Raw genomic sequence first — 14433 nt, forward strand, 5'->3', positions numbered from 1 at the left:
TATCTCGTAAATTGCACTAGTGTCCTCTGACAAAGAGAACCGCCATTTCCTTGCAACATTTCGACATAATACAGTCATTTTTGTGTTTAGAAAATGTCTTTTTAGCTAATATTAAAAATTTTGTTAAACATGTTCTATATGTACAGGCAGGTTCAAAATTACTTAAACTTTCATTTGATTGATAAAATTTACAAAAAAGGAGCATTGATTAGTTCAACAAATTTTATTAGAGAATCCCAAGCATAAATAATTAAAAAATAGGTAGAGTCATAATTGTCCATTTAAATATAGTTATTTGTATATTTCTGTTTTTTCTTCCGCATTAAGAAGATTCGTAATTTTCAATCAATTTTAATTTACAAAATTACGTACAATTATTTTTTATTTAGTCATTCTTTGAATTAAACAATTTAAAGGTTATCCGTAGAATATCCATAAACCTTTCAGCACCATTTACTCATGAAAATACTGCAGAAAATTTTTTCAGAAAATTAAAGAATTAAGATTAATTAATTAATTAAGATTAATTTGAAAGTACTTTTCTAAGTACGCTAAAAAGAAATAATTTGAAAAAATACGAATATGACTACTTGAAAACTTTCTATTTTTCTTCTTTTTTTGGTCTGAAGACTTTATTATTGTTTTTAATTGATTGTTTTAATTTTTTTCTTATGAGTCAAGCACTCTTAGATGTTTAAAAAAATTTTTTAATGTCGGCTAAGAAAGACTTATTATTCACGAAAATAACACAATTATAAAGATAAGAACTTTTAAATATGTGCAGTTTGCTAACATATAAAACCTAGCCATATGAGAGTAAGCTCTTAATTAGGGATACTTCTTTAGGGTCCTAATAAGTCATTTTTTACATAATATTTTCGATTTCCAAAGTTTTTTTTCTACCGCTTTCTACACTCGGTCGACTAGTTTTCCAAATCTTATTTCTAATTAAATTTTGATAACCGGAAAAAGTTGCCATGCATACCAACTTTTCACTTAGAAAATCTTTTTTCGATCGCAAAACATCTTCTGTTCATTTTATGAATTTGAAAATTCAAACAAATTTTCAGTAATAAAAAATTATAAATTCTGTAACCATTTTTTTAATCTAATTTATTATTTTTTGAAATCGTGCAAAAACTACTATTATGGAAAAAGTTGAGTCTGTGGAATCTGACATTTCCTCAGCTTGAATAGAATTTCAAGAGCACGAAAAAATTATTTTTACATAAAAGCAAAGTAATTCCAGTAATTCAGGTTGACGAAATTGCAGGTTTGACATATTCTACTTCTTCCACAAAAGTGTAGGGTATTTATTGCAATCCAAAAAACATGTTTTTTAGAACATTTTCAAAAAATTCTAAATTGAACAAGATTTGAACAAGACCAATAGAAAAATCTTTTTGGCAGTTTAAATCCAAAAAACGAACAGAAGATATTGTCTGATCGGAAAAAATAAAGGTGGAAAGATGTTATCGGCGGCAAAAATTTTCAGATTATTAAAATTCTATCAGAAAAAAGTTGGAAAACGAACCTTAAGTCTCGCAATTAAGTCACTAGTCATATATTCGCTCCCGCAGTCCTTCAAATAAAAAAACGAGAAAATAAATCGTTTATTAAATACGTGCAATCGGTATCACCGAAGAGAATCTTTTTGAACGCGTCTTGTTTTCTAACGTCTTAAATTTCTGTTTGAGTTTTGAAAAATGAGTCGAAACTTCGTGAAAAAAATGGGAAAAATGGTCAGAAATGTGTCGTTGCATGACTCACGAAGTATCCAGCTGTAGCTGGCGAAAAAATGTGTGACCATTCACAAGTTGACTTTTGGCACATTATCAGTGTCACACTTTAAAAATCCGGATTTTAGTGAAATTCTAAGCATTTTGAAAACCCTTTTGGGTGCCTATCAAAGTGATGCTTAATTCCGACGCTGGTCCAATCAGAATGCTTCATCTTCCCGTAAAAATGTAACAATCGTACTTTTCAAATAAAAACAAAACTTATTTTTACAAGTTTTAATTTAAAACTTTTAATTTCACCAGGAAAGAAATATTAAAAAATATGCAACAACTCCATTCTTGTTTTAGGTATTTTAGAAATATAAGTAGGAAACAGGACATTATTAGAAATGATATTAGTTATTTTCGACACTTCTAGAGTAAAAAGAAACTAAATTCCAAAGCAAACATACCTTGCTGTTCATTCCTCAACTTCTTAATAAGATCCGACAACGAAGCAATTCTTTCCGCACAAACATTCTCTAATTCCTCATACAATTTTTGAATCTCCGGGCAATTTCTCAACGCCTCGCTGGCAATATCATCAACCTCTTCATGCAATTTACAACTCGGATTCTTGCAATTGCATTTCTGCATTGATTTCTGGGGACTTTTCTGCTCTGCTGATCTACTTCTCTGCCGGTTCCTTTTCTCCTGATCCACATTCCTATCGTTTCTCCTTTCTCTTCTTGAATCTTCTTCCATTTGATTAAACCTCAGCATCCTGCTTATCTTTTCAGGATTGGGAACATTAGAAGGCAGCCTCATAGTTCTCGGCGATGGAGTTTCCGGAGTAGAAACCGGACTTATCTGCGATTTTCTTATGTGCAAATCATTAGAGGTAGATGCATCCAACATCTCTAAAATCGGAGTGCTATCTTTCAACCCCTTATTTAAAAGCGCAGCTGCTTCAGCAGTTGGTGGGCTTGCATATGAAGTAGAAGTTGTATCAGAAGCATCTCTAATCCTGATCGTTTTCTTCGAAGACTTTGTGTGGATTCGATAAACCTTTCCAGGAGACCCGTTATTAGGAGTTGAGTAAACCTGGGAACTTTCTGTGCTCGAATCCACAGTAACACCTCCAAATCTATCAATTTCCGCTCTAAATTCCCGATTAACATGAAGATCATGTCTCGCTTCCAAAATTTTAGCCCCTTGTGTCTTCTTCGGAGTCGGAAGTCTCGAGGGAGGCGCAGACCTTGCTGATTTTTTAACCGGCGTTGAAGCTTTGCTTCCAGGAGCAGATCTGGATTTTGCAGAAACCATAGGTGAAGTTTTTCTCGAGATCTTGAAAGTCCCCTTTTTCTTCCTTTTCGGCGTCACTTGCACCTGCTTCTTATCAAAATTAATAATCAGGTCTGTGACAATCGAAGAACTACTACTGCTGTCTACATTCTCTGGTGTAACTACTTTCACGACTGGTTCCAAAGGATAAAGTCTCCTATTTTCTTTATTTTGATCTTCTAGTTTCCTAGGCGCTTCTTCATTTACTACCGGAACTTGTTGATTCGTATCATCCAATTCAACTTGAATGCTTTTATCCTCACCAGAATCGCTTTCAATCGTCGATGTCTGAACTGCGATTTCCGTATGTTTAGGAACTTTCTTTTTCTCAGGAATTTTTTGTTTTGAAGCTTCTTCATGATCTGACACATTTATTACTTTCATTTCAGAAGAAGGTGGTTTTTGAATAGGAGTAGGCTTACTAGGAGATACAGGTTTTGAGGATTCAGATTTGGGATCGTCTCCTGTGTTGGAAGAAGTGAATACTTCAGAGGGAAGATTCGCTCCGAATTCTCTGAGTAAAATTCGCTTCTGTCTCTCGACCTTTTGCAGTAATTCGAGGAGTTGCTCCTCGCGTGATAATTCGTCGAGACTGTCCTTTTTTTCAAGCGAACTGGGTGGAATCGAGTCTCGGAAAGGCGGATCTTGCCAAGAAGCTTGGGGAATAAGATGGATATCGTCGTCGAAGTCTTCTTGAGGTTTGAGGGTGACGATTTTTTCTGCGAGAGTGTAAGGAGGGTCCTCTGCATTTCGGAGGATTCCCTCGAAAGCACGGTTCATTTTCCTTTGACGCTTCATCTGGAAATCCTTTCTACGCATCGGCGACATGTGTAGATTCTTAAAGGAAAAATTACAAGTTTACTTATATGCATAATTAAAAGCAACTAAGGAAACGCGAATTCGAAATATTTACATGGCTCGAACTCAATTCAGAGATCAAAAGTAGTGTCAATAGTAGTATACATTTTAAAAAATAGTAGCAAGACAAGTGACAATATACTTTTTAAATAATAAATTTATATATATATAAATAGTGCAAGCCTCGAATCAACTAGAATGCTTACAAAAAAATTCGCCTAAGTAACGAAAATTCTACTGCTATCAAAAATTGAATGAAAATATATTTGTAAAGGAATTCCATATTATATTGATAATTTTGCATTCTATGGGGGTATTTAGAATTTCCAAAAGATTTTGTTATCAATTGATGAAATTTTGAACAAAAGCTTTTTAATTTTATTGCTTATAATTGGGTAGTTACAAAATGTTGATTTCCAAATTCCAGGTATTTTCCATGTTTTTTAGAGGCAATTAAAACAATCTGAACCCTGCGCTGACATTTCACTTCAAGAAAAATTTAGAGGCTTTTAGAGAAAGATATAATTAATGAATAACACTCGCATAAAATGAAATGAAAGAATAAACTTACAATTTTACTTTCGTACATAGTACATATCTTAATTATTCTTCAATTAAAAGATTGATTCACGTTTAAAATGTTTCTTTCTACAAATTATATTTTGTTAACTCGTTATTTTCAAATAAGGTACATTTATAGTATAAATGCATTTTGAAACTGGGTTGTCTTAATTAAAATTTGTTGTTCATTTAAAGTTTTTAAACAAATTTTTGTCCCAAATAAGAATCAGAATTTCTTGAATCAATTCAAAATTATCATTCCTTTCAAAAAAGTCCCTGTTCCCAGTCATAATAACAGTTTTTCTACTTTTGTTTTAAAACATAAATATTAACAAAATTCCCGGCTTTTATCTAATTTTATTCCTTATCAATTGGGAAGAAGGTACTAAATAATGTCAATAGTGGCACGAGTCCGAAGAGTTTCAATTGCTAATGCATTTGTAATGAAAAAACGCAAAGCTCTTTACGGAAAATCGAAGACAAAGAATTGTATCTTCAAATGAAGAGTTTTAAGCAGATTTCAACTAACAACAGAGAATACGAGATAATGCGCTGATAGAAATTAGTTACCGGCGGTTCGTGGACTTGACTTGCTTTCAGCTTTCGTTCTTCGCGTGACAAATGGTCCAAATTTTGCAACAGAGTTTGATAATCACGACGAACTCTTTCTCGAAGTAAAGCATCTTGTCCTCGACGTTCGGCGCTCGTTTTTCGTTTCCTTAGTAACTCTGCGTTCACGCTTTCTGACTCCAAAACTTCTCGTGCTAAGTCTTCTGCGTTTGGCTGTAGAAGCAGAGGTTTGAAATTAAGGATTTTATAGATGGATAAATAAATGAGTCAATAATAAATTTCGAAAAGACAGAAACCTCGTTTCGAACATCGATTCGCTCAACAATTCCCGGCGGTCTTTCGTAAGCATTTCTCTGTCTAGTATTGTGATCATACAACTGAACTTTACTTTCTACAGGCGTTGGCTTATGTTTTGGAATTTTCGGATTTCTTTTTATAACAGGGTCTGCAGCGTCGGAAAAATATGAAGAATCTTCGCTCATGGAACTTGTACAACTGCTACTACTGTCGCTATCACTGCTAGAATTTGGAGATTCGTGTATGTAATCTTCTGGATTGTACCTAAAATTATTTAATCAAATCGATTTGTTTCGAATATTGTTGATCAATTGATACTCGTAGGTTGATATGAGGAGAAACTGTGCAAGGATAAGTCACTTTTAAGAGTAGATCGTTTGAATTTGCAAAAAAAAAAGGTTTTTAAAACTGTAACAATTTCAAATTGTTTCTTAAAAACACATAAAGTAAATTAATTAATGATTGTATGCACTTTTTAAATAAAAACAGTTCAATGAATATTTATGTATTCCCACAGAGTAAATGCCTATTCTCAATGCTTGACCTACTCTAGCATACTTTTCCCTATAAGAGCTTCAAAAAATACCTTGAAGGTTTGCTAGATTTAGTCGAAGATATGTTTACATTAATTTCAGGGCTTGATTCATTATCATTTTCCTCGATCTCAGATTCGGGATTAATCCGAAGGCGAGAAAGTTTGGAAGATTTAGTAACATATCGGCGTGTCTTCGAGCGGTGTAAATCTTCTTTCGGATCTTTCTTCTTTTCTTTTCCCTTAAACTTCTTTTGCATTCCCGAAGACCCTGGGTGGTCTTTTGAGCCATGAACTTTAGTTTTTCGATGTGGTGATACATCTTTAGAATGATTCGCAACGACCTATCAGATAATAGAGTATTACAAAATAAATTAAATTTTAATTCCCTAAATATTGAAATATTTTTTATATTGCTGTAAAAAAAAAGAAACCTTGACATTAGACTTTGTGATGACTTTAATAGGCGATTTCTTCGAAACGGACTTCGTGACCATCGTTTTCTTCGGGGAATTTTCTTGTGGAATTTCAGCAATGGCATCATCACTCAGGGAGTAATCAGAGACTGCTTTTTCTTCTTTGCTTGAAGAAGGAACTTTAGATTGAGCTACAGAAGCTGCTCTCGTATTTTCGAATTCCCTGACTTTCTTCAACCTCTCTTGTTGCAAAAGACGCATGTCTTCTTTCTGAAAATATATCAATTATTTATTTTTATTTTGAAGGATCTGCCCAATTGAATCAGCCTTTGATACACTTTCTTAGGCACTCAAAATTAAGCTCAAGTTCGTTAACGAGATATTTCTGACCAAAATTTAAAAATTTAGAGCATTTTTTAAATTTGACAAAAATTTTTTAAAAGAATTTTAGAAATTTATTTTCAAAGATTCTGGTTGATGAAAAAAGACTTAAATATTATACTAATATCATTTTTGATTTGCGATCAAACTTGGAAAATTGTATACTTTTCAAAATTTTCCAATATTAGAACAAATTATTTTTCTGATAGATTAAGAAATTTCATTCAAAATTTTTACTAGACGTCAAATATATTTCGAAATTATCCTAATAAAATTTTTTAAATAGACCAAAATTGTAAGTCACAGCATTTTAAAAATTTGCAACATAATTTTTTAAAGAGTTTTATACATCTTTGTTAGACTTTCTGGTACACGACAAAAATACTTGCAAATTATCCTAATATCCATTTTAATTACGACAAAAATGAAATAAGTTATGCTTTTTAATATTTTTAAAATTTTCAAAAAATATTTTTAAACAAATTTTTTATAGATTAAGGAATTACGAACCAAATCTTTACTACATATAAAATATATTTAAAAAATATTCCTATGCAATTTTTCAATTTCGCCAAAATTCAAAAACTTGGATCATTTTTTTTAATATGAAATTTTTATTTTTAAAGGATCCTTAAATCGTTATTTTTATTAGATTTCAACAAGATTGACAAATAATCTTAATGCAAATTTTCAATTGGAAGACAATTAAAAATGTTATAGATTAATTAATCATAGTAGAGTTGTCTTCGAACTGAAGTTTGAACAAAGGAAATGACAGCCTACGCTTTAATGTCTCTATTTAGTCAATTTAAAAAACAAAACATATTTTTACATTCTCATTTATAAGAGTGTAATGTAATCGTCCAAATTTTCTATCTCTGGTTTTTAACGGATCTTTACGTTTCGGCACGCACAGAATCCAAAAATCATAAAATTTTATCGGCGTCTGTTTGTTTGTCTGTATGCATGTACGTTTACCTGAATGTTCTAGCCACGCTAACTTTTGAAGGATTTGTCCAACCAAAATTAAACAATGTAAAGCATTTTTAAAATTTGAAAATTTTGTTTTTTTTTAAATTTTAGACATTTTTGTCAAAATTTCTTATAAATGGGTAAAAGACTTGCAAATTAGCCAAATAAAATTTTTCATTTCGACGAAAATTAGAAAAGTTATAAACTTTTGAAAATGTTGAAAATGTTCAGAAAAATAGAAAAAAATATTTTTGTGGTCGATAAGGAAATTTTGTTTAAATTCGTCAATAGATATCAAATATATTTAGAAACTATCTCAGTTAAATTTTTCGATTAAACAAAAATTCAAAAAGTTGAAGCTTTTTCCTAATTTAAATACAATTTTGTCATGAGTTTTAGGAATTTTTGTTAAATTTTCTGGCACACGGAAAAAGACTTAAAAATTATCCTAATGACATTTTTAAATTCCATTAAATTTCAAAAAGTTATATGCTTTTCAACATTTTGAAATTTTTCCAAAAAAGAAAAAAAAATTGTAATGTGTTAAGAAATATCAATCCAAATTTCTACTCGATATAAAATATGTGTATTTCGAAACTATTTTCATGAAATTTCTTAATTAGACAAAAATTCAAAAAGTTGGATCATTTTCAAAACTATGTAATTATTGTTTTTAAGAAATCCGTAAGTTTGAAGCGGTGTTTTTAGTAGATTTAAGCAAGATTTACAAATTATCTAGCGCGAAGCACGAGTTTCGTAATGAGAATGTAATCGTCAAAGCCGTAGGTACTTTGAGAACCTTCTTTAAAAACAAATCGAAAAAAATTGCAGTTTCAATTTATGGTTGTAATTCCTCAGAAGTTTAAATTACCGTTTTCGAGTTAAGTTATAATATTTATGATATTTGAGAAAATGTAGTTAAAGTGTACACATTAAAAGTACAAAAACGAGCGCGAAGCGCGAGAGCGTTCCAACGCGCCCAAACTGTCAACATAATTTTATTTTTGAAAGAGAATCGTCTCTATAAGCGAGTGCAGCGATGAGAATGTAATCGTCAAAGCCGCAGGTGATTTGAGAACCTTCTTTACAAACAAATTGAAACAAAATTTCAGTTCCAACTTACAGGGTGGCTTTTTTAATCACATAACAAAATTCTCTGTCATTTCCCGGTTCGCAAATATTTTTCACGGTCAATGAAATTTAAAAATTCGATCTCTAAAGCTAAACATTTGTCTATTTGAAGTCATAAAAAATGAATTTCAAATAATTTTAAGCAAATTTAAGCTAGAAATATTTAAACTTGCACGATTACAGTTTTGCTATGAACTGAACACTTCTTTAATTAAAAGAAAAATCATTTTCATTTTAAATAATTTTAAATCCTTAGAAAGCTTCACAATTGTATATAAAAATGTTGTAACATCTACATGTTGTATTACATTTATTCAAATTTTTTATTATTTTTGAAATTTTTTTAGAAATTGGAAACATCTTTCAAAATTATTCAAATTCTTCCTAAGATTTTTTTTAAATTCTGCAAAATTAAAAATATTTCTTAAATTCTTCTAGAATCATTTTTTACAATTTTGGAAATTTTTTCAAATATTCTCTTAAAATAATGATTGAAAATGAAAATTTCTTTTTAATCTTTCTAGAAATCTTAGGAAAATATTTTTGATTCTTATGAAGCTTTTTATAATTATTAAAGGATTCTATTTTTTTTTTACGAAATCCAGAAAATTCTATATTTTGTTTTAAATTAGGCTGTGGCCAAATTGTACTGCAGCTCGGTACAAATAGCTGGATTTTCTTGGTATACGTAGACAATTCGTTTAAATTATTTGAGATAATTTCAAATTTTAAATAAATTTTGAATCTCTGCAGAACTTCTAAATATCTCTTTAACTTACTTCAATTTTTCTAGGAATTATAGGTGTTCAAACTTTATTATAAATCAAAAATTCAACAATTTGACTTGTCAAATAAATTTTTTCAAGTAGGACAATTAACATTGTAAGGTTCAATTAAAACATTTGAAATTTTAAACTAAAACAATATTTTAAATTTAATAAAAGCCTTTAATTATGAATATAGTATAAATTAAAGTTGTCTTAAAAATGAAAATACCTTATAAAGTTTAAATCGGGGGTTCATATTTGTGAAACTATGAAGACTATTTGTTAATTATTGACCATTTGTTTAACTATAAAGACTTTCCAATTGAAACAATTTAATTTTTAACGTTAAAATATGAAAATTCTTAAATTTTGAACTTATTCCTAATCGTCTTGTAAAATAAATTATTATTAGCTTGTTAATCTTTAATGCATATTTAAATTTCAAAATCATTATAATTTATATTTTTTTTGATCAACTAAAAAGATTTTTTTATCCAAAACTGTCGAATTCAAACGCAACTCATTTTTAATTTTGTATGTCTTTCAAACTGCATTTTAAAATTCTGTAACTGAAAAATGTACGCTCAACAGTTAAAATCCTAAATGGAAAATTTGTAAGTGAAAGATTTTCGATTCACGCATTGTAAACTAAATTATATCATAATTGAAAAAAGATAAAAATCCAAATGATTATTTAAAAAACTATTGAAATTGATTTTCTTCTAAAAACTTTTAAGGTTTCCCGGTCAAGCGGCCACTCTGAATTTATGACTGTATTTCGTCAGGGATTTAAATCATATTTTTCAATTTAAGTTACAATATTTATGGCATTCGAAAAAATGCAGTTGAAATTTTCCATCGAAATTTTATTAGTGTTTTGGTAGGAAATCCTTGGGGAACGTATATTAATTACGCAAGAATGATTTTTGATATTCTTTACCCCCTCCCCCTCTAATGTAAGTATTTGTTTTTCTGTGCCCCCTCCCCTTCTTACGTTAGATTTTATATTTTTTACTCAATATATCAACAATATTTAATTATTTCCACCGGAAACGAGACTGCGAAAGATTTACAGTGATTTGAATATATTTTAACAGATTTAAAGGGATTTTAAGGCATTTCAAGGGACTACAAAGTATTTCAAATAATCAATAAAGATTTTTAGTGATTTCATGAGATCTTAAAGAATTTTAAAAGATTTCAAGGGATTACCAAAGTATTAGTGTAGGATTTCAAATGATTTCACGAGTTTGCAGAAATTATCTAGTAGAATTTGAGAAATAATCTCAATTTTCAAGAGATTTTACTTAAGGGGTAACACCACTTTAGAATTGTGGAAAAATCGATTTTTTTTATTTGGCTTAAACAATAATTTAGGATCATAAAAAAATATGCAGTTGGGCGGATATATGGCGCAAGTATCTCAGATTAGAAGTAAAAAAAATGTCCAGAATTTAGGTTCTCAGGAAAATTTAAACGTATTTTTCTCAAAACAACTTAGTAGTAGCCGTTTTTAGACTTAATGTAAACTTTTTTTTTATAAACCATTTACTGCTTATTTTTTTGACAAAAATCGATTCATTTCTTCAAAAGTGCACTATTTCCACAAAATTGGATTTAAAAAAACCCTACGTAGTTCTACAGCCAATAGTATATAGATTATAAATTTTTTGATGTTTTCATTCAGGTCTTATAGCTTACGAGTTAACCGTCCTCCCGTAAAGGTATTTAAAGATAATAAGATTTTCGAGACGTGCTGTCGCCGCCATTTTTATCCAAATTAATATCAATTTTTTGTCATACTTTAATACGTGTTTTAAAAAAACTCTCTAAAAAGAAATAAAAATACTTTTTTCATACTCCTAAAATAAATCGTTTAAAGTTAGGCTTTTTCAGCCGTTAGAGTGGTGTTACCCCTTAATGTGAGGGGACTTTCAGGAGTTTAACCAGCACGGATTTCAAGGAATTTTAAAAGATTTTACGAGATTGCGAAACATATCAAGTAAGTTATAGTAATGCAAAAGATTTTGAAGGATTTAACGTGAAACTAAAATCTTTTCACGATTTTTGAAGAATACCAGGGGATTTTAATTGAATTTATAGAATTTTCCAGGGATTTAAAAGATTTCAAAAGATTTAAAGAGATTTAAAAAAATACCAAAGTATATCCAAGGATTTTTAAGAGATTTAAAAAAAGTGTCAATGTTTTTAAAAGTTTAGATACAAATACATTGTAAGGGATTCCAACAGATTCGGAATGTTTGTGTTGAAATATTTTACAGAATTTCAAGCATTCTCACCGATTTTGAGATATGTTAACAGATTTCCACGGATTTTAATGGTTTATAAGGAATTTTTATCTCTAGGAGCTCATTCGTTTCAAAATATTTGAAGAGAAATATTCAATATTAATCAAATTCAAAGGATCTGAGAAAATTTTCATATGATTTAAAAAATCTTAAGGGATTTACAACATTTTCAAAATAATTCACAGAATTTCAAAGAATTGCAAATACATCCAGCGATTCCACAAGAAAGAAATAAAACAAAAAATGTTGTGTGCATAATATAACAAATAATGTCAAAAGCCAAAACAGGCGTTAATTAGCATATTTAAAACAAATGATTAGAATGAGGAAACTTATGTCAGAAATGGTTCACCCCCAAAAAGCTTTATGTAAATAATTGATGTTCCCTTATGCTGTCGGTAAAATGCCTGTCCTCTACACTACCACGCCTGACGCAAAAACTATTGGTCCACCGACTTTATTGTCTACATGACGAAGTATTTTATATGTAATGATGCGAGAAAAAATGATGCGAACCCTAATGAAAATACTCATCGAGATGTTGCTATGCAAAAACATTAAAACTTGGGCCTTTTCTCTCAGAATTGATCAAAATTGTCTCAAAATCAGCATACTGTACCGCATACAGTTATTAACTCCTAGTATCAACATTAAAAGGTGTTTACAAATTAAATTTAAAAAAACGTACGACACGTAGAGTTTCAATCAACTTCAATTTTTTACTCAACGCCAGTTCTTTGCTAAAGAAATGAAAAAAATCGATCAAGCCATTTTCGGAAAAATTACATTTTTATATTAAAAAAATTTGTTTTCTGATTACAATTTTTTATTATGTGTACGCTGTTGTATATAAAATATGCAGTAAAAAGGTTCCTCTAAACTTTTGTGTCAAACAAGGTCACCTAGAGAGGTCTTCGTAGTACAAATATGTTTTTTTTTGTTCCTGAAGTTGTTGAAAATCCTTACTGGAGAAAAATTATTCCCTAGATATTTTGAGCCAAGAAGGCAAAAAATCTATAGAGCCGTCTTTTTTAATTAAAAATATGATTTTTCGAGATTTTTTTTTCTTTTTAATAAAATTTTTTAATTATTTATTTGTTGTTAGTCATAAAATATATTGTAAAAAAGTTCCGATAAACGAAAACTGGGTCTACAATAGTTTTTTTTTTTAGTGCAAATAGGACTCCAGAAATCTCTTATAGAAGACCGAGCTTTTATTCGACACAAAAGTTTATAGAGACTTCTTTGCTATGTACTTACTGTATGTATAAAAGCGTACATATAATTAAAATGATTTATTAGAAGAAAAAAAATCCTGAAAAATAAAAATTTGAATTTAAACAAAAAAAAATGAGTCGACCGATTTTTGTCATTTCTCATCCTGAAAAGAACCTGCGTTGATTAAGAAGTTTAGTTCGAAGTTGGTGGAGGCTGATCGTGTCATGACGGGATTAGACCGTTTCAAAAAAAGTAAAAAAAATCTTAACCGAGCCCGTTCCTGCGAAACACGAGAACTGATTATCATTTACCATTTCGGAATCCTTTAACCTTTGAGCAGCTTCCCTTCCTCTTTCGAGAGCAACGGCTCTGTTTCTTCTCTTTTCAGATTCAATTATTGCATCTACGTCCGGTTGAACTGTTGCAGCCAAATGAGCCTGGCCTATGTCTTCCATATCTTCCTGATATTTTCGCTGCATCTCCAGTATCTTTCGATCATGCATTTGCTTAATTTCCGATCTTCCATCCTTTTCAAGACGACTTAATTCTTTTTGTACTACAGATTTTGCTCGCTCGTGAAGTCTATTTGAAATCTCTTTTGACTGCTGTCGTACCTTCAGTTATTAATCAAAACAATCAGACGATTGTTTTAGAATTAGGAATATTATTCAGTTTAGAACTTGCTACAAATGAATTACGCTACTTTTGTAAAGAATGTAAAATATCATAATTATAAAGATTGTCACTTGATGCAAAATGAAGAATATAATAGCCATGAAGAACATTCGAAATGTGACAAGTCTCATTTTCTTCAAACAGAAACAATAAATTATAAGAAAAAAACATATCGAATGAAAATTTAAAGAAGAAAAATACCTCCAAATTAAATTATCTTAATTATTTGAGCCATTTTTCAATCATTTCCAATCCGAATATAAAGCAAGATTAGGCTTGAATCGAAAATTTAAAAATTTGTTTACTATTTTTATAACCTATTTTCACATTTAAATTTTTCAATATTAGTTAATCTAAATTCAATTGATTTAAATATTGAGAAACCAGATGAGGTAATATTGTTAAATAAACAGACTTTTTAGAGAATTTTGAAAGATATTCAGAAATTTAAAAAGTTTGAGACCCACCTGCTCCAGCCGTAACCTCCTTCGACGATCGCGTTCATTTTTTTTAATTTGATCTAAATCTGACAGCACCATTCTTCCTCGACGAATATTGACTGGATTACCATTTACAGTCACGTTTATAGACATACTTTACTAAAAAATTGTTGAATTAACTATGTTTTTGACCATTTATAAAACAAAAAGGTCTTTCAATCCAAATTTTGAGTGGCAACCAACC

General features: G+C 29.9%; 1 protein-coding gene across 1 annotated transcript in view; it reads right to left on the minus strand.

The window, feature by feature from the left end:
* LOC117179643 overlaps positions 1-14433 on the minus strand; it is a 17504-nt gene extending 3071 nt beyond the window's left edge. The window contains exons 1-7 of the mRNA XM_033371648.1: positions 14217-14433; positions 13386-13688; positions 6315-6566; positions 5935-6224; positions 5348-5612; positions 5052-5264; positions 2192-3899 (exon numbers count right to left, since the gene is read on the minus strand). Coding sequence (XP_033227539.1) covers positions 2192-3899; positions 5052-5264; positions 5348-5612; positions 5935-6224; positions 6315-6566; positions 13386-13688; positions 14217-14342 — 3157 coding nt within the window. The 5' untranslated portion in view covers positions 14343-14433. The remainder of the gene's footprint in view (positions 1-2191; positions 3900-5051; positions 5265-5347; positions 5613-5934; positions 6225-6314; positions 6567-13385; positions 13689-14216) is intronic.

The sequence above is a fragment of the Belonocnema kinseyi genome, chromosome 9 (genome assembly GCF_010883055.1).
Source record: "Belonocnema kinseyi isolate 2016_QV_RU_SX_M_011 chromosome 9, B_treatae_v1, whole genome shotgun sequence".
In the NCBI taxonomy this organism is placed as follows: Eukaryota; Metazoa; Arthropoda; class Insecta; order Hymenoptera; family Cynipidae; genus Belonocnema; species Belonocnema kinseyi.